This window comes from Lithobates pipiens, unplaced genomic scaffold (genome assembly GCF_037356315.1).
Source record: "Lithobates pipiens isolate NorthernLeopardFrog02 unplaced genomic scaffold, aLitPip1_a1.2 Scaffold_19, whole genome shotgun sequence".
Classification (NCBI taxonomy): domain Eukaryota; kingdom Metazoa; phylum Chordata; class Amphibia; order Anura; family Ranidae; genus Lithobates; species Lithobates pipiens.
Window position 1 is genome coordinate 137,493,706 of NW_027507764.1, and position 18,741 is coordinate 137,512,446.

Sequence of the window (18,741 nt, forward strand, 5' to 3'; positions counted from 1 at the left end):
GCACTGACTGACACAGGGGAGCGGGATCAAGTGACTGGACCAGAGTGGCTGGAAAATAGGTACATACTGTATATGCATCTTTCTTACATAAGTTGGTAAGTATAAGTATTAGGAGGGGGTACATTAAGAGTGCTTAGGTAAAGCCCAGAAATCCACTTTAAACATCATGCTGTTGCTGTCCTAGGCACACATGAACAATGAAGCTCTCCAATTACATATTTTTAGAAAAAACAAGAATGCATGATGATTTAATGTTTCCAAAACTATAGAGAGTAATGCCACTCCTCACAACTCTGCCTCTGCACCCCCTCCAGGGTGGATATAAACCAAGGATTGTTTTATAAAAAAAATGGATTATTTTGATTTAAATCAGATTGTTTTGATTTAAATAGATTTTTTTTATCAAATGTATTTTAGTAAAATGCTGTTGGAGTAAAAATCTATCTAAAGATAGTTTTCTATTTAGTATACATTAATAATTTAGTTTATTCAGCAGCAAAATGGAGCTTAGTCATGTAGCATGAGGCTGTATATTCTGCAAAATTTACATTTTTGGGAAACTCATTCAAGGAATCCAAGCTCTGCAAGCTGAGATAACATGCACTGCATTGATTCACACAATGGCACAATAACCATGAGATAAAACAAAGTTCAGGAATATTCCTTTATCCCATTGTTTTGCAAATCTATGTACACTACAAACTGTATGATTGGATCGGTTCTCATATTGCTGTTTTACTAACCTGACAGCTTATTATTCTAAATAGAAAACCTTCATTTTGTTTACAAATATTAACCCCCCTGGCAGTATTCCCGAGTCTGGCTCGTGGTGAAAATTCAGTACCATTAGCGGTAACCCCGAGCAAGACTCGGGACCGTATCGCTGGATCCAGGATGAGTTTACTTACCTTGTCCCCTAGATCCAGCGATGTCTCCGCGCACTGTGAGTGGCTCATCCTCGGCACGATTCATCACATCGCCGGGCTCCATTCCTGTGAGCGTTGCGACGCACGGGGACGAAGAACGGCGCCAAATTCAAAAAGTAAAACACACACATTACATACAGTATAATGTAATCTTACAGATTATATTACTGTATGTAATTATTTCACATCCCCTTTGTCCCTAGTGGTCTGTCCAGTGCTCTGCATGCAGTTTTATATTATAAAAACTGTTCTTTATGCCTGGAAACTGGAGATTGTCCATAGCAACCAAAACTGTCACTTTACATCCAAAATGGTTTCAGACCAACTAGAAAACAGCGATAATAAATTGGAATCACTCACAGAATTGAGCGATAGCGATTTGGGGGGAGATCCGTCATCAAATACTGAAAAGTAATGACAGTGACAATTCTGCAACTGAGCAAATTTCTGTGTTTTTGATTTGATTGCATTATTGAATAATTTTTATTATTATTATACTATTATTTGGTATAATTATTTATTATATTATAATTTATGATTTCATTTTGCAAACTTTATCATACCCGGGATGTCTGCTAGACTCTGGTTTGGACAGATTTAAGAGAGTTATTCCTAAGAATTACAGGACTACAATATAAAACACCAAATTTTCAATGCAAAATAATTGTACCACATTCAGCACCTAAAATCTGAAATAAACATACCGCCAGGTAGGTAAAAGATTCTAACTACCAGCAAGAATAAGTCCTTGCATTTAAAGGCCACCTGTCATTTCAGATCCACCATTGCAGCGCCTGTTAGTGGGCATCTACTAACCTGCTGCCGCCATGTCCCTCACCTTGTTATGTCACTGCCACATCACCAGCCATTCCATTAAAGTGAATGGGACGATCGGTGAGTTAACAGGGGGTCAGAGGAGGTGCTCTTTAAAAATTATGATTTAAATAAAGTTGATTTAAATCAAGCCTTTTTACGAGTGATTTAAATCGTGATTGAAATCGTGATTGAAATCGTGATTGAAATCAACTTGATTTAAATCAAATCCACCCTTACCCCCTTATTACATTTTTCAAGTCAGCTAGAAAAGGAGAACAAAATATATAAAAAAAAACTAAAAACTGGGTGATCTGACACCCTAGGCAAGAGCTCAAAAGTGCCTTCTAGTAAACAGAGCCCTGAAATTCCTAATATTGGGAATGGCAAGGTTTGCTGGAAATGATGCAGTTCATGTACGCATTCAAAAGAAGAATACTAATGACCAAAATATTTCGTCACGTTAGGCTAAATATAAAAGTATGGTTGAGCAATATAATAATTATTCATATCACATATGTAAACATCCCCATAATAACATGTTGCCATAACAACAGAGCTAACCCAGACAATAACAAAATGACAGGAAAGGGAAGCCAGCATGGACTAAGTTTTCTGTGCTCATAGTATAGTTTATACGGACAACAACCTGTTTGCAACTATACAAGTATGAGATTTTAATAAGCAGAGTTCACATATCAATATAATAGAGGTTACTGGCATTGTATTAAGCAAAAATGGTCAAATTATTCTTTATTGTAGTATTTTCTCTGATCAGATTTGACTACTCTGTCCAGAAAGACAATTCAAATGACATTTTTCACTGTGACCTAATATTCCGTCCCAATTGCGACCCCAGACACATTAATTGCTGACCCAGTATTCTTACTTTTTTTTCTCTATTCCAGAGAGTACATAATCTGTCCTGTTACAAAAAACACAATTTAAACACCAGAAGTCAACACCTACCTAAAAGTAGAACTCAAGGCGAAACTTTTTTTTTTCATTTTGGGTAGAGTAAGGGAGGGTTATAACATCTGTCAAGTTTTTTTTTTTTTGCCATGTGTGCCCTACTGGGGAGATTTACCTTCACTTCCTGTTCCATAGCTAAAAACAAGAAGTGAGAGGAAATCCCTCCAAAGCGAGGGAATCCCTGGTTGTCACCAAAACTAGTGTCCCCATTGAAAGATTCCCCTCTATTCGTGTTATGGTCAGAATAGAAAGTCAAGGGAACACTGCTCTGCCTAAAAATTAAAATAAATAGAAAAACTCACAACACAACAACTGGATAAGTTTGTTTAAAAAGTGGATAGGTATATAAAGTGTAGCGCTGAAATAGCTGAAGCAATGGCTGAAGCAATGGCCTAGCTAGACGAATGCTAGGGCCACCTTATATGCAAAAAGTGAATGGTGGCAAGTACAGACTACCAGTCTGATAAGATGATATCAGATATATAAAAAATACAATAAAAAAGTCACTAGTGTAATAACATTAACATCATGCGTGATGTTAATGTTATTGCACTAGTCCCTTTTTTATTGTATCTTTTATATTTCTGATATCATCGTATCCCAAAACTGGTTGTCAGTACTTGCCACCATTCACTTTTTGCATATATGGTGGCCCTAGCATTCGTCTAGCTAGGCCATTGCTTCAGCTATTTCAGCGCTACACTTTATATACCTATTCATGTTATGGTGTCAACTAAAAATTTGAGATTTTTTTGTACTTTCACTGGTAAACATGATAAATCGGGAAGGGGAATCTCCTAAACAGGGGCGCAAGCAGCAATAACAACCTGACAGGTGTTCTCTTCCCTCTCCACTCTGTCCAAAACTACTTCTGTTCACACCTTGTCCATTGAGCTATGTTCTGCATAGATCAACGCAGGAGCACATTCCACATAAATGATTTTCTATGTTCCCTGTCCACACCATAATGCTGCATTAAACTGCAGTACACTGCATAAACATGCAACATGTCTGTATCCAGAGCTCTGCACCACAACACACCACAACACCAAAACTTGAATGATCATTTCAAAAAAATAAGAATAAAAAAAACAGAGTGATGCATGCATTGTAACAACATATCACACCACTATTCACTACCCTTACACAATGTACACAAGCAGCACTCATTTTAGCATGCAGGCTGATGTGTAAAAAAAAGTCAGCATTTGTGGGCCTTTGTTAATGAGAAACTACAAGAAGCAAAACTACAGTACCCTTAAAAAAACCTTATTAGGATCTGTCTTGAAATGTTTTGATTTAAAAAAGTAAATTATGTCTGCATGGAGTCAGTAGCTATGTTGTACACTTAACTTATTTCAAAATGCTATTTGAAATAATACAAAAATCTAAGGTTACATAGTAGGTGAGGTTGAAAAAAGACACACGTACATCAAGTCCAACCTATGTGTGTGATTATATGTCAGTATTGCATTGTATATCCCTAAATGTTGCGGTCGTTCAGGTGCTTATCTAATAGTTTCTTGAAATTATCAATGCCCCCCACTGAGACCACCGTCTGTGGAAGGGAATTCCACATCCTTGCCGTTCTTACAGTAAAGAACCCTCTACGTAGTTTAAGGTTAAACCTCTTTTTTATTCATTTTAATGAGTGGCCACGAGTATTGTTAAACTCCCATCTCTGAAAAAGTTTTATCCCCATTGTAGGGTCACCAGTTTGGTATTTGTATATTAAAATAATATCCCCTCTCAAGCGTCTCTTTTCCAGAGAGAATAAGTTCAGTGCTCGCAACCTTTCCTCATAACTAATATCCTCCAGACCCTTTATTAGCTTTATTGCCCTTCTTTGTACATTCACTCCATTTCCAGTACATCCTTCCTGAGGACTGGTGCCCAGAACTGGACAGCATACTCCAGGTGAGGCCGGACCAGAGTCTTGTAGAGCGGGAGAATTATCCTTTTATCTCTGGAGTTGATCCCCTTTTTAATGCATGCCAATATTCTGTTTGCTTTGTTAGCAGTAGCTTGGCTTTGCAAGACCCACCACTATCAAAACACCTATACTAACTGCCCAATGGAGTTTTTTCTAAAAACACTGATAGGAGCTGTCAAGCAGTGCCCCATAGACTGTCACCTACTGGCAAAATGAGACATGATTGGGAGACTCCACTAACTGGAGATATTGGTCACATATCTGTCCACATTCTGCTGGTTTGTTGTAAAGTCTCAAAATGAATCCTTAAAGGTCTCCCCATAGTCTAGCCCTCCCTACCAGCCATAATCTGAACTAAAAAGGTTTACCAAAACGGTGTAAAAAAAAAAAAACATTCATATTATATCATAGGTTCGTATTGTAATCAATATATTCAGATTATAATCAGGTGAGCTTTTGTACTACATAATTGTTGGTTGATTGATTTATTCTTTAACTCCTGTTAAAGAAGTCGTATGCAAGCCGCGATGAGGTCGCGTAGAGATGTCGGTTTCAAGGTCACCTGACTGAAGCCGCAGCAGTGTGAACCGGTGCTAACAATCAACTTGACACAAACAAAAACAGCAGAAAGAGGGCGCCTGGGTCAGTGTGATAGTAAAAACAAGTAACATTTTATTCAGACACACTTACATAAAAGTATCTTGCAAGCTGCACACAGGGTGGATGTGGATCACCAATCAAGCAGCCAGCCATCTCAAGGGATGAGAAGACCTCTATGGGGGATTAGCTCAGACCAGCCGTATGGAGGTATATAACCAGCAGTGTCTTCAGCTCTCACACCCTCTCTCACAGAGCCAGCCAGAGACAAAATCAGGATGGGGACGGGCCGCAACACGTTTTCGAGGCGCTGCCTCCTTCTTCAGGCCCGATTGGTGATTCACATCCACCTTGTGTGCAGCTTGCAAGACATCACACTGCCCCAGTAGCCCTCTTTCTGCTGTTTTTGTTGGTGTCTGAGGGAACTCCAATTTCCTGCTGAGGAGCTGCCCATGACTGTGTGTGCAATCCCCAGCCACCTGTGGACTTCTCCTTGATATTCCTTACTACTATGAAGTGTATGGACTCATTCTTATTAATTCATTTTGGGTATATCTTGTTGTTCCCCACCCCTGTTATTGATCCCTTATGGTCCACCTTATAGCTGCCAGTGAGCGCTGACTCACACACTACCTGACAGTTCTGTGTGATATATTGCTTGTAAATCAACTTGACACAGCTTACCTAGTTTACAGAATTCACTGCAGAATATTTTGAAGTTATGCTTTAACACACAGGAACCTGTAACCTGCCCACCTAGGTCATACTGGATGGCTGGAAAACACGAAGAGCTATTCAGCAGTCTCTCCCTCACTGCCCTACATGCTGCCTGTATTTCTCCAAGTCCATCAGTTTATAAACCAGATACTAGCACTAGAAGCTTTGTGGATATAGAAAGGTTTTCTGTAATTACAATAGCTGAAGAAAAAAAAAAAAATTGTACTTCTTTTGAAAAAATGCATAAACCAAATGGATTTTTCTATACTGGAGTGCTATTATTTCTTTAATTAGAACCTTGTAGTCTACGATATTTAATTAAGGAGAGCTGCAAGAGAAAAGATAGCACTGTACAATGAAATAGGCACTGACCTCATTTTCAGATGAGCTAGATGACAGCAGAACTTCCTGAGCGTCGTAGAACTCTGTAAGGGAATCTGTGATAGACAGACGGCTCTCATTGGACATCTGATGAACTAGAGGCTTGCTCTCTTCACACGTGTCCTCCTAATAACGGGATGATAAGAACAGATCATGATTTTGACTTTATGATTAACAAATCTTCCATTGCATGATCACACTACTGAATATCCAATGGCCATGTAGGAAGCTGAGATTGAGCTTTCACCTGCTTGTCGATATAACCTAACAGACTAACTGGCTAAAATAATTACAAATCTTTCTATATATATATATATATTTTTTTTTTTTTTTTTTTTTTTTTCACATGCTGTAATGTGTCTTCATATTTTCATATACAAATCCAGAACTATAGTTGTACACAGACATTAGCTGATTAGCTAATGTTTTTGGTACTGCCTGCTGAGTCTTCTCAGAGAATGCAGTGATGGAAAGACCATCTGATTGGCACAGTTAAATTTGTTCTAAAGGCTGAAGGTTTTTTTTACCTTCTCTGCTTTAAAAGGTAAAAAAAAGAAACAAAAAAAAAAAACACAATAAAAAAACCTTCAGGGTGCAAGTTACCTCCCACACTTACCTAAGCCCAATCTCGTTCCAGCGCTGTGCATGAGAGTAGCGTCTCTTTCTGCTCTCTTCCTCCTCATCGGCTCAGAGACAGGCCCCCAGCCCCCCCTCCGTTTTACTTACCCGAACCCTCCAATTTGTCATCTCTCTGCTAGGGGCTTCTCAGCTATTGATTGGATAGATTGATAGCAGCGCAGCCATTGGCTCCCGCTGCTGTCAATCAAATCCAATGAGGCAGCCACTGGGGGGCGGGGCAGAGCCCTGCATTTGGCATCTATGGACGCCAAATGCTGGACTCTGAAGCGCACCTGAAAGGCAACACCCCGGGAGAGCACTTCTCCAAGGGTGTTATCTAATGCGGGAGGATCCGAGAGAGCTGCCAAGGGACCCCAGAAGACGAGGTTCAGGGCCACTCTGTGCAAAACAAGATGCACAGTGGAGATAAGTATGATATGTTTGGTATTTTAAAAAAACAAACAAAAAACTTTAGTGTCGCTTTAAGTTCTGTGTGACTGCATCCCATTTTTTCCAGCACACACAAAATGTTACAAATTGTGTTTAAGAACTTTTTAGCTGTTTTTTCGGCTAGTCTTTACACAAACAGAACATTTTATAGTATGCTTGTCTCAGCTTTTATATTTAAAACATTTGGATTTATAACAAAAAAATTGCTAATTAGGTGTTAAAGTGGTTGTAAACCCTTACAACACACTTTGACCTACAGGTAAGCCTAGATTAAGGCTTACCTGTAGGTCCAAGAAATATCTCCTAAACCTACACGGTTTAGGAGATATTTTCCGAAAGACAGGCACCACTGTCTACAGCAGCGCACAGGCGCACTGAGCACGACGCTGTCAACGGTTATATGCCGCGAGTGGCGGCTCCCGTGCGCATGCGCAGGAGTGACGTCTTCGCGGCTTCGCCTAATGACAGTGGCGGAGCAGCGAGACCCACCAAGAAGATGGACGCTCCGGACTACAGGGGACAGTGGTGACTTCGCTGGCTCCTGTGTCAGGTAAGTGACACATAATGGACTACTATGTCATGCATAGTAGTCCATTATGCTTTACCTTTGCAGGGAATGAAAGAGGAAGTAAACTCATCAGGGTTTACTTCCTCTTTAACTTTTACACTTCAATATATAAAAGACGAGTGCCAGAGCTTTACTACTGGGTGTACAAAGACACCAAGTTTAACAGTTATCGCCTCCTTTTTTGAGAGCTAACTTTTTACATTTATTTTACTTTTTCCTTAGTTTTCTTGTACACAACCGTTTTACTGAAAAATCCTGTTTAGATCATGAAAATAATTTAGCACCTTTGCCTTTGGTTATTGTATTTCTTAAAGTGGCTCTAAAGGCCAAAGGTTTTTTACTTTAATGGATTCTCTGCATTAAGTTAAAAAACCTTGTGAGTGGGCACTCGGCAGGGGGGACGAAGCAGGAGTGCTGGCAGGGGACTCAAGAAGAGGAGGATTGGGGCTGCTCTGTGCAAAATCATTGCGCAGAGCTGATAATTATAAGAAGTGTATTTAAAAAAAAATATGGGTTTACAATCTTTTTAAACCCCTAATAATCGATACGTGTGAGCTCACTCTGAACTCCCCTCTGCACAGAAGATCGTTCGTGTTTAGGCACTTGGAGTCTGTGCCTGCATGTCCAGCCACCCTCCACTCTCCGGAGCCCACCTAATGAGTTTACCATTTCTAGTCCATTATTTGTTTATTCTGCAATGCAGCAAATCCATCAGGGGGAACATGAAACGTAAAATCATGTTAAGGCTATTCTGCCAAAGGATATAAGAAACATATGTAGGTCAACATTCTTGCATCCATGCAAATACTAAATACTTTGTCACAGCTGAATGTCACAAAATAAAAAGCAGGTGCTTTATGTGGAGAAACACAAATTATAAAGAGTTATTTTATTTTTTTGCACCCCGACTACTACTACACACAGACACATTTTATGTATGTAGTAAATAATATATATATATCACACAGACACACACACACACACTGTATATAACAAATATCTATATTTATATTTGCAGCTACTAACATTTTTCCTGTAACAAATCTGGCGGCAGGCTACGTAGGAGATGACAAGGTCTTCAATGTGATTTTTCAACAGGCAAACTACTGCTTGTAGTAATACACTTCATTCCATAACATCATCTGCACTTAAAATATATTCAGCTTTTATATATATTCCTTTGCACACAGATAAACATTTAAAATAATATAGTAAATAGCACTGTTTAACAACCTGGCACAGAAACCGCTGGGCAGCCAGAAGAAAGATTTCTACCACAAACAGCAACACTATAATATCCATAGTTTTGCAGCATATTGGCATCCTAGGTCAGGCCTTGTATTTTCTAACTATAGCAGATTGCTAAAGGGGAGCTGCAGCGAAACTGGATATTCCTTGTTCTAATCTACCCCCACCCCACCAGCAGACCCTGGGTTTCCTATGGACAGATTATCTGTAAGTAAAGAACCGCTGGTGAAATCTGGTATTGCAGTATGACCTAAAGAAATGAATCACTGGACCCTTACTACTTTTGTAATCAGTCTTCAGTTCATCAAGCCCTTAAAAAAAACACCAGGATGTCCTGGATTGCCTGCATGGTAGTGAACAGTGGTTTCCCAATGAACAAAGCAGTTTGTTTTTTTGTATGTAGTTTAAGATTATTTCAAATGTAACATCCACTTCTATTTTCTCATGTCAAAAACTATTGTCTGTCACCAAGTCCCCTAGGTACCCGAGAGGCATGTGGCCTTCTGGCACGATTACAGAGAGTCACATATACAATTTTATACTGTCTTGTGAATTCTGTATGAGTGAAGGTCATTTTCAGATAATGGTAATCTTCTGCCCACATCTCCCAGGTGGGAGCTGATTTCCCAGCCAAGACTGAATGGATGTGACAAGCTGTGATGCCTCTAGATCTGCACACATTACACAGCAAGCCCTTATCTGCTACTTCCACAGGGGGTTTGAAGCAGAAGAGCCTTCCAAGTACTTAATTTACAGTGAGAATTACTTCAAGTGGAAGCAAGATTTTTTTTTTAAATTATCAACGGATAAGAGCTAATTATATGCAGAGCTGTTAAAAAAAAGCAGATAAATGAAAGACGAAACTCTGCTACAAGTGTAGACTTGTTGACAGTCACAGTCATCAATAGCATCTGTCATTTTCAAGGATGGGTTGATTTTGATTGGTGACTAGAGAGACCTTTCATAACGTATGTTCTCTACTTGGACCACAGTTACATAACAAAGATAAGCCTACACTAATTTTCTTAAAAGCTTATGCCAAGTAATGTAATAAGACATTGAAACAAAGGACTAAACGTGCATTGTTTCCTTATAAATACGGTATGTGGCTATAGGAGTATTTCTGATAAATATAGTATTGCCGGTTACCTACTGACCAAGAAGCCTTGCATACAGAACCAAATGTTGCAAACACAAACATGTATCTAATTTAGTTAAAGTGATTGTAAACCTTTATTTTTATTTTTTTTAATAACAAAGAGGTTATACCTACCTACTCTGTGCAATGGTTTTTCACAGAGCAGCCCTGACCCTCCTCTTCTTATATCCCCCACCAGTGTTTCTGCCTCCCCCACCCCTCTTCGAGTGTCCACCATAGCAAGTTGCATGCTATGGGGGCAGTCGTGCCGGCTTGCCCCACACAGAGCGTGGCTTGGCCCCGCCCCCGGACCCTCTTCACCGGCTGTAAATGACAGCAGTGGGACCCAATGGCTCCTACTGCTGTTTATGAGACTATGAGAAGGGAGAGAGTCAAAAGAGACATTGCTCTCATGCACATCGCTGGAACGAGATGGGGCTCAGGTAAGTATAAGGGGGCTAGGGGAGCTGCACACACAAGGTTTTTTAACTTAATACAGAGAAATTGGGTGAGACCCCTGGCAATGTTTATTTCATAAAACTAGTGAGTCAAGGAAAATATATAAAATGTCTATTATTGCATTTTTGTTGAACAAAGCGAAGGTACTATTCCTGAAATAATAGAAACCAAAGAAAATACCCACTATATTGGAATGGAATAAAGAAGTAGATAGAACCAGATTAAATGAAGAGTTGATACATTTACAAAATTACTCTAATACAACATTTTATGCAACCTAGAGAAGTTGGTTTGAGTTTACACAGTCTTTGGTTTATATAAAATATGTAGGTAATGAAAATTAATTGGAGGAGGGGAGAGAGGGAGAGAGAGTGGTGGAGGAATCCCCATAGTATGGAAAAGGGATGGGGGAAGGCAACCTCAGCCCTCCAATTTTAAAACTACAAGTCCCATGAGACATTGCAAGATCCTGACAATCACAGGCATGACTCCTAGAAGCAGAGACATAATGGGATTTGTAGTTTCACCACAGCTGGAGGGCTGAGGTTGCCTACCCTTGGATAGAGGATAAGAAAAGGCCGGCTTAGGTTTTTTTTTGGTACTTGTGTGATTTAGAGAGCTTGCCTGCCTCCCCCTCAAAATTCTGAGCTACAACCCTCCCCACCAAATGATCTCCTTTGCTGTGTGGGGTAAATGGGTGGGAGAACACTTTTTTTTTTTAAGGATACACAAGATATATATTCACAGCAATATGGAATAGTGGTTATAAATTCACTAAGATCCTTTTCACACTGAGTCACAGGCAGCGTCAGTGCTAAAGCGCCTCAAGTTTTAGCTGTGTTTACCACTGTTTTAGCGGCGCGATTTGGCCGCTAGCGGGGCGTTTTTAACCCCTGCCGGCGGCAAAAGAAAGGGTTAAATGCGCCCATGTAGCGCCGCTGTCTAATCGATTTGCAGGCGCTTTGGCAGCGGTGCCAATTAATTTCACGAGTATACACCACTCCCCCACCACCCCAAATATGCTGCTTCAAGGACTTTTTTTTTTTTTTAACGTCCGGCCAGCGCAGTGCCCCAGTATGAAAGCACTCAAACTTTCACATTTTCACATTGGGGTGGCAGGGGAGGTGTTTTCAGATGCTTTACAAGTGCTATTTTTAGTCCTTTAGTGCCTGAAAAATGCCTCAGTGTTAAAGGGGTCTTAATATAGAGTGCTCATTACGGGCCTAAATGGGCGATTATGCAGGAGGGAAAAAGGTGCAGGGTAGATGTGTATTATGTGGAAAGAGACGGGAATGAGGAAAGAAAGGGAAGGAATAAAGGAAAAGGATAAGAGTAATTTCCTTTTCTTCTCCCTAAATATCACAATTGGATTGTTTTTTGGTTTGTGTCACAACATATGAAGTAAGGGTTGGATGGGAGATGATGGAGGGGGGAGAAGAAAGAGGGTGGGGAGTGAGAATTCAAGGAGATGAGGATTAGGTAAAGGGGCCTGGTAGCCACTAGACCTATCTTGGTGAAGATCAGTCAGATTATTTACATTCAGATATGAGGAGGCCCAACCTCTGCTGTTGTCTCCTCTCTAGGGAATAATTATGGTCGCTATGATATTTAAATCCTAGGATACACCCCTTTTTTAATGTTTGTTATAGTTTTTTTCTGTTGTGTGGTGTGGTGTATGAGTTTTAAATGCTCTTTCATTCATGAATGTTGTCTTGCTTTTCATTGTGCTGTACCATGTGTAAACTATTTAAAATGAATAAAAATTAATAAAAATAATTTAAACAATAAAGTAAAAAACCTTCGGCCTTTAGAACCACTTTAAGAAATATGCATAGACAAAAGGTTGGGGTGCATAGTCCTAAATTATTTTCATGATCCAATCAGGATTTTTCAGTAAAAAACAACACCCAGATCTATCTCTCCACTCCTCCTCAACTTACCCCCTCAATCTACTCAAGTATCACAAACTTACTGAGGGACATATCAGTATGGATGTCACACCACTTCCTCAAACCCAATCTTTCTAAAACTGAGCTTACATGACTTTACCATCAAGATCAATGGTACAACCATTCATCCCTCCACACATGCTGGGGTTCTGGGTGTAATCCTAGACTCTGACTTCTCCTTCAGCCCCCACATCCAATTACTGGCTACATCTTGCCGTCTAAATCTCTGCAACATCTCCAGAATTCACCCCCTCTCGACTCGAATGCTGCAACTCTCTCCTCACTGACCTAACCTTCAGTCTATTATGATTGCTGCTGCAAGACTAATACACCTTAACTGATCTGTGAATGCTGCTCCTCTCTTCCAATTCCTTCACTTGCTTCCCCTAACCCACGTATAAAATTCAAAATACTAACCACAACATACAAGGCCATCCACAACATCGCCCCCAGCTACATCGTCAACCTCATCTGCAGATATCAAGTTGTCCTTTCAACTCCTCCCAAGATCTTCTGCTATCTAGTTCCCTTGTTACCTCCTCCCATGCTCACCTCCAGAACTTCTCCAGAGCCTCTCCCATCCCCTGTAACTCCCTGCCCCAGTATGTATGGTCAGCCCCTACCCTGTCCCCCTTTAGGCGATCCCTGAAAACTCACTTATTCAGGGAAGCCAACAACACCTCCACCTAAGAACTGTACCCGAGCCACTTTCATTAGATCACCACCTACAGTTATTACTTTTTGTACCATCTCCCCCTCCATTTAGATTGTAAGCACGATGAGCAGGGCCTTCTTGTCCCTTCTGTATTGAACTGTATTATAAGTGTACCATCCCCCCTCTACATTGTAAAGCACTGCGCAAACTATTGGCACTATATAAATCCTGTATAATGATAATAATTTGAGAAGGCAACTCTCATAAAAGAGTAGATAACTGTCATCTGGCTTCTCTGCACAAACAGTAGTAAAGCTCTGGCACTCATCTTTTATATATTGAAATGTAAAAGCTTATATCTAATTAGCCATTTTTTTGTTATAAATAGGCCCAATTGGTTAAAATATGAAAGCTGAAACAAGCGTACTATTTAGTGTTGTGAACTATGGCAGGCAGTCGCACTATGGCCAATAAAACTTTATGAAATCAAGCTTTGATAATTTTCAATGTGGTCCACACAAAAAAAAAAAAAAAAAAAAAAAAAAAAAAAGGTAAGAAGTGCTATGTGCCAGGACAAGACAATGGCATTGTTTGTCCCAGTGCACACCGGCGCCCATGCGTTCAGCTTGCTGGTCTGAACAAGCTACTAAACTACACTGAAGCCAAAGCGCTGGCATGACAGCCAAGGAAAAAGCATTTTTAACAAGAGAATTTTTCAGTGATGGCCTTTATTTTTCTTAAGATGGCTTACCTTTAAAAACAACTGAGACTCAGAGTAAATTTGTATGTCTGGCTATTTCCCACTAGTTTGCAGCATACACGATTCATATAGGTCACTTAAGTTTGTACAACTATACTATAATCACACATACTGTATAGAACAGTCACATTTTACAAATACACAAACACATTTTATAGTAAAGTTGTAAAGGGCACACAGCTATTTAGCAAGCTCAGCAAACAGAATGTGTATGAAACAGCACATAAAAGAAATTGCATGCTAGACACAACTGAACACATACACAGTGATGCACAATGCATAGTTGCTGCTAAGCTCAGTATATCTAATTTAGGGAAGCACACAAAGCATAGAGCAGTGATTCTCAACCAGGGTTCAGTGGAACCCTAAGGTTCCTCCAGAGGTTGCTAGGGGTTCCTTCAGCATTGGGCCATTTCTGCCTCTCAGATAAGTTCCCACCGACACCATTGATCTTTTTAGCTATCTGTAAGGAGGTAATTCTTCCCAATGACCACAAGTGTAAGGACCATTCTTCCCAATGACCGCAGTGGAGGGACCATTCTTCCCACTGATCATCACACTAATATATCATGAGTTGTAGATTTCTCATTTTTAGCAGGGGTCCCCTGAGACTGGAGAACTATTTCAAGGGTTCCTCTGTGTTGAAAAGATTGAGAAAGGCTGGCATAGAGTATTACTGCTCTAATTTTTTTGGTATGTCAGTAAATGATGCATCTGTTAGCATTCTGATTGAATTGGAGTTGATAGACAAGCTTGCATTTAGCCTAGGTGTAAGCGACTCAGTGCTGACCTTACCTACCACAAACACAGGAAATATGTGTGTAGAAAGCCTTAACCCAAGTGTAGACGCCCATACCAAATTTAACAGTGTCAGTTAACGTTTTAGCAACTTTTCAACTAAACTTCCTAAATAAGTGTTCATCATTTAAGGATGTATAAGGCTTGTTTTTTATATTTGTTATTAGAAGCTGACAAATAGACAAAAATGTATTAGAAATGTTTTTTTTCTTTAATCTTTTTTTGTTTTTTATCTTTTTTTTCAACTATTGCATTTTTTGCTTACTGTTTTACAATGCAACAGCAGCATGCTGCTGGCTTCAATTGCCACAGAGACCATTTATTTATAAGGCTTTATGCACACCTGACGTTATAAAAAAGCCAGCAACGTTAGCTGTAGAGTGAGTTTTTTAGTGTTTTTGTAGTAGCATTTCTCAGTTTTTTGACTGTAATGTTTTTTAGCAAAACTATACTTCAATAAAAGCTTATGGCTCAAAAAACGCTGATAAACACAGAATAGTCACTTTTTTTTATTTTTAGGCTGTTTTCAGCTTTTTTCAGAGTTAGGCGTTTTTACAGCTGAAAAACTCCTCTCAGAATCCACTAGTGCTGGGGGTTCTGATACCAGCCTATGTGTGCCTGGACACATAGAATAACATGGCGGGGAGTTTATTGACTGCAGAAAAAAAATTCTGAAGCCAAACACAGCAGCTGTAAAAACATCCAGTGTGCATGAGGGGGGAAGGACACCTAGGGTTATGACATAGGGGTTGTACTGATGCCGGGGTGTAACAGAGTTTAATGAACGTAGTAGCCCAAGGTTCCCAGATGTGTTTTTTTTTTTTAAATCAATGGGATCAAAAACTTTAAAAAACAGTGGTTTAAAAAAATGTTTTTGAGCATTTATCTGAGTTTTTGGATGTTAGAGCATTTTTACAGCTGAAAAACTCCTCTCAAAACCCACTAGTTTTGGGGATATTTTTACAGCCAAAAAACACCCCAGCCAAAAACATTTGATAACAGCCTATGTGTGTATGGACACATAGGTTAACATGCTGGAGAGTTTATTGACTGTAGAAAAAAAATGTCTGAAGGCAAAAACAGCAGCTGTAAAAACTTCCAAAATCATCCAGTGTGCATGAGGCCTTAGGCTTATTTAGTGCTGACCTTGTAGGTTTGTTTATAAACAAACCTTTGTGAACCCAATGACTGCCTGTCATCATGGTGATAAACCTGCTGGTTCTCAAACATGTTAATCATGTTATCAGGTTCCAATCAGTGGTACAATGGAATATAGATCAACCCTTTCACATAAGGCTTACATCGGTGGCAGTGGCGCCTTTTACACACACTATTGGCGGCTGCAGCTGCCGAGACTGTGTGTGTACTTGTTATCCGGACAGTCAGCTTTCTCCCTTAAGTAATTTGATCACTTCCACAGGTCACAGTAGTGCCACCCCCTCAACTGGTCTTGGTAGTGCCATGCCCCATTATCTACAGTAGAGTACATGGGGGACATTAGGGGTCTGATAGATGACCTGTCACAATAAAATATGCAATCACATAGGGGGCTATTGGACCCTTATCTGATAGCAAAATTGTTGAGCGAAAAAAAATTATTTTATTTTTATTTTTTTAAATAAAGTGTCAAAAAAATAAAAGCTTTTTAAATCGCCCACTACTTTCTCACCCCACATACATAAACACATATGTCGGGTGCCTACCTATGAAAACAGCAATTGCACTACATTACATATTGCTGCGCACACCAGAATTAAAGGAATTGTTCTAGGGCCATTATACATGGTTAAACTGTCATCGGGAGCAGTGGCCTCTGTCATGTCCTAGGTAGCCCATCCCTCCTACAGTTAGAACATGCTGAGGGAACACATTTAACCCCTTAATTGCCCCCTAGTGTTAAACCCTTCTCTGCCAGGGATATTTACACAGTAATCAGTGGCTATTTTTAGCTCTGATCGCTGTATAAATGTCAATGGTTCCAAAATAGTGTCAAAATTGTCCGATCTGTCCGCTGCAATGTCGCAGTTCTGATAAAAATCGCAGATCACCGCCATTAGTAGTAAAAAATATATATATATAATAATAATAATGATGATGCCATAAATCTATCCCCTATTTTGTAGGCACTATAACTTTTGCGCAAACCAATCAACATACACTTCTTCTTTTTACCAAAAATATGTAGAAGAATAAATATTGGCCTGAACTGAGAAAGAAAGCTCTATTTGTGGGGGAAAAAAAAGGACGTTCATTTTGTTTGGGTGCAACGTCGCATGACCACGCAATTGTCAGTTAAAGTGACGCAGTGCCGAATAGCAAAAAATGCTCTGGTCAGGAAGGGGGTAAAATATTCCAGGGCTGAAGTGGTTAACTCTCTAGCAGAAAATTATTTAAACTTGACATAATTTTTAAACATATAAAACACACTTCATAAATTAAATAAAAAAAGGAAATTATAGCATCGGCAAAACAAGAGCGTTTCCCATCTGACACATATCTATGTACACTTTTGTGCCCATTTTATTTTGGCTGGTACTTCACTAAGCCAGGATATCTTCACCCACCTTCACTGGACTGATGTTTGCACTAGCAGTTGTACCATGAAGCAAAGAATCAGCATGAATTCTGTGCAAGCGTTCTGTAAGATCAGCATTTTGTTTTACTGCCTGCAATTTATAAAAAAATACATATAGCAATAACAAAATAGCAAAACACAGATTGAGGGGTTTTAGGAGATATGGATATAAATTTTAGGATTTCATCTTTTTTTTTTTTCAGCATTTGACATTTTAAATCACCTATTTCAATCAGGAACCAATTAAGGACAAAATTAAAATGGCTTTATATTGATAAATATTGATTGAGTGTACATAGTATATAGTCCCTTACAAGCCTTGTTTGCATAAGCAGGACACACACACAGGAAAAGCAGGACACAACCAGCAAGTGAAGTCAACAACACGGATTCTAATGACTGGTAAATGCCAGGCACCTTAGTTCAGAGCAACCAGTCAGATCCTCCTTTTTATTCTGTAACCTGCACTAAGGGTATGAACAGGAGAATCTGATGGGCTGGTATAGGCAAAACAGCAAGTTCCTTTTTTTTTTTTTTTTAGGAGATTTTTTTTTTTTTAACACACAAGAGTAAGATTTGTTAAAATGTTTTATTTCAGATTTATAGCTGTATCACACAGAATCTTACCACTGATAAGGCATTCTTCAGGCCCAGTATTTGAGCTGTCGGCGAAGAGTCTTGTTCTAATAGCTGCTTTAGCTTTTCTCGTTCGGCCAAGACTGTGCTATAAGCAGATTTTAATGTAAAATAAGCTAAAGAAATATAAAAAAAAAGGAAATGTCAGCTACTTGAAAAGCAGGTCATGTGCACTGCGAAATCTAACAAAAAAAAAAAAACAATATAGTCATATGACTATTTTTAGGTACAGTATTTAATTTAAAAATTCATGCATAATCAGCACAAAACCGATGAGTCAGTCGCCTCTACGAACTAGTTGTATTTTAAATAACCACATATTATAACCCCATTATAATTTTTCAAAGTATATAATCCTCCCAGTGAAAACAGATATGTGTAAGTATTACCAAACATTGTATTTAAGTTTTGGATAGCGTAGGGAAAGGGTTAAAACCTCTATCGGGTTACTTTTTTCTGTCTGTCTTGTTATGGAGATTTTTGCTAATTTCCTGTTTGGATACACAACGAGCCATGAGATATAGGGCGAATTTATACCTTTGACTGCA

At 39.3% G+C, this 18,741-nt stretch overlaps 1 protein-coding gene across 2 annotated transcripts in view; it reads right to left on the reverse strand.

Annotated features, from left to right (window-relative positions):
* Window positions 1-18,741, reverse strand: part of OSBPL3 (oxysterol binding protein like 3) — a gene marked incomplete in the record, with an annotated part of 261,328 nt that overhangs the window by 42,464 nt on the left and 200,123 nt on the right. The window contains 3 exon segments of one of the 2 annotated variants that reach the window (XM_077491305.1): window positions 6,331-6,465; window positions 17,547-17,648; window positions 18,185-18,309. In XM_077491305.1, the coding sequence (XP_077347431.1) occupies window positions 6,331-6,465; window positions 17,547-17,648; window positions 18,185-18,309 (362 nt within the window). 2 annotated transcript variants of the gene reach the window in all.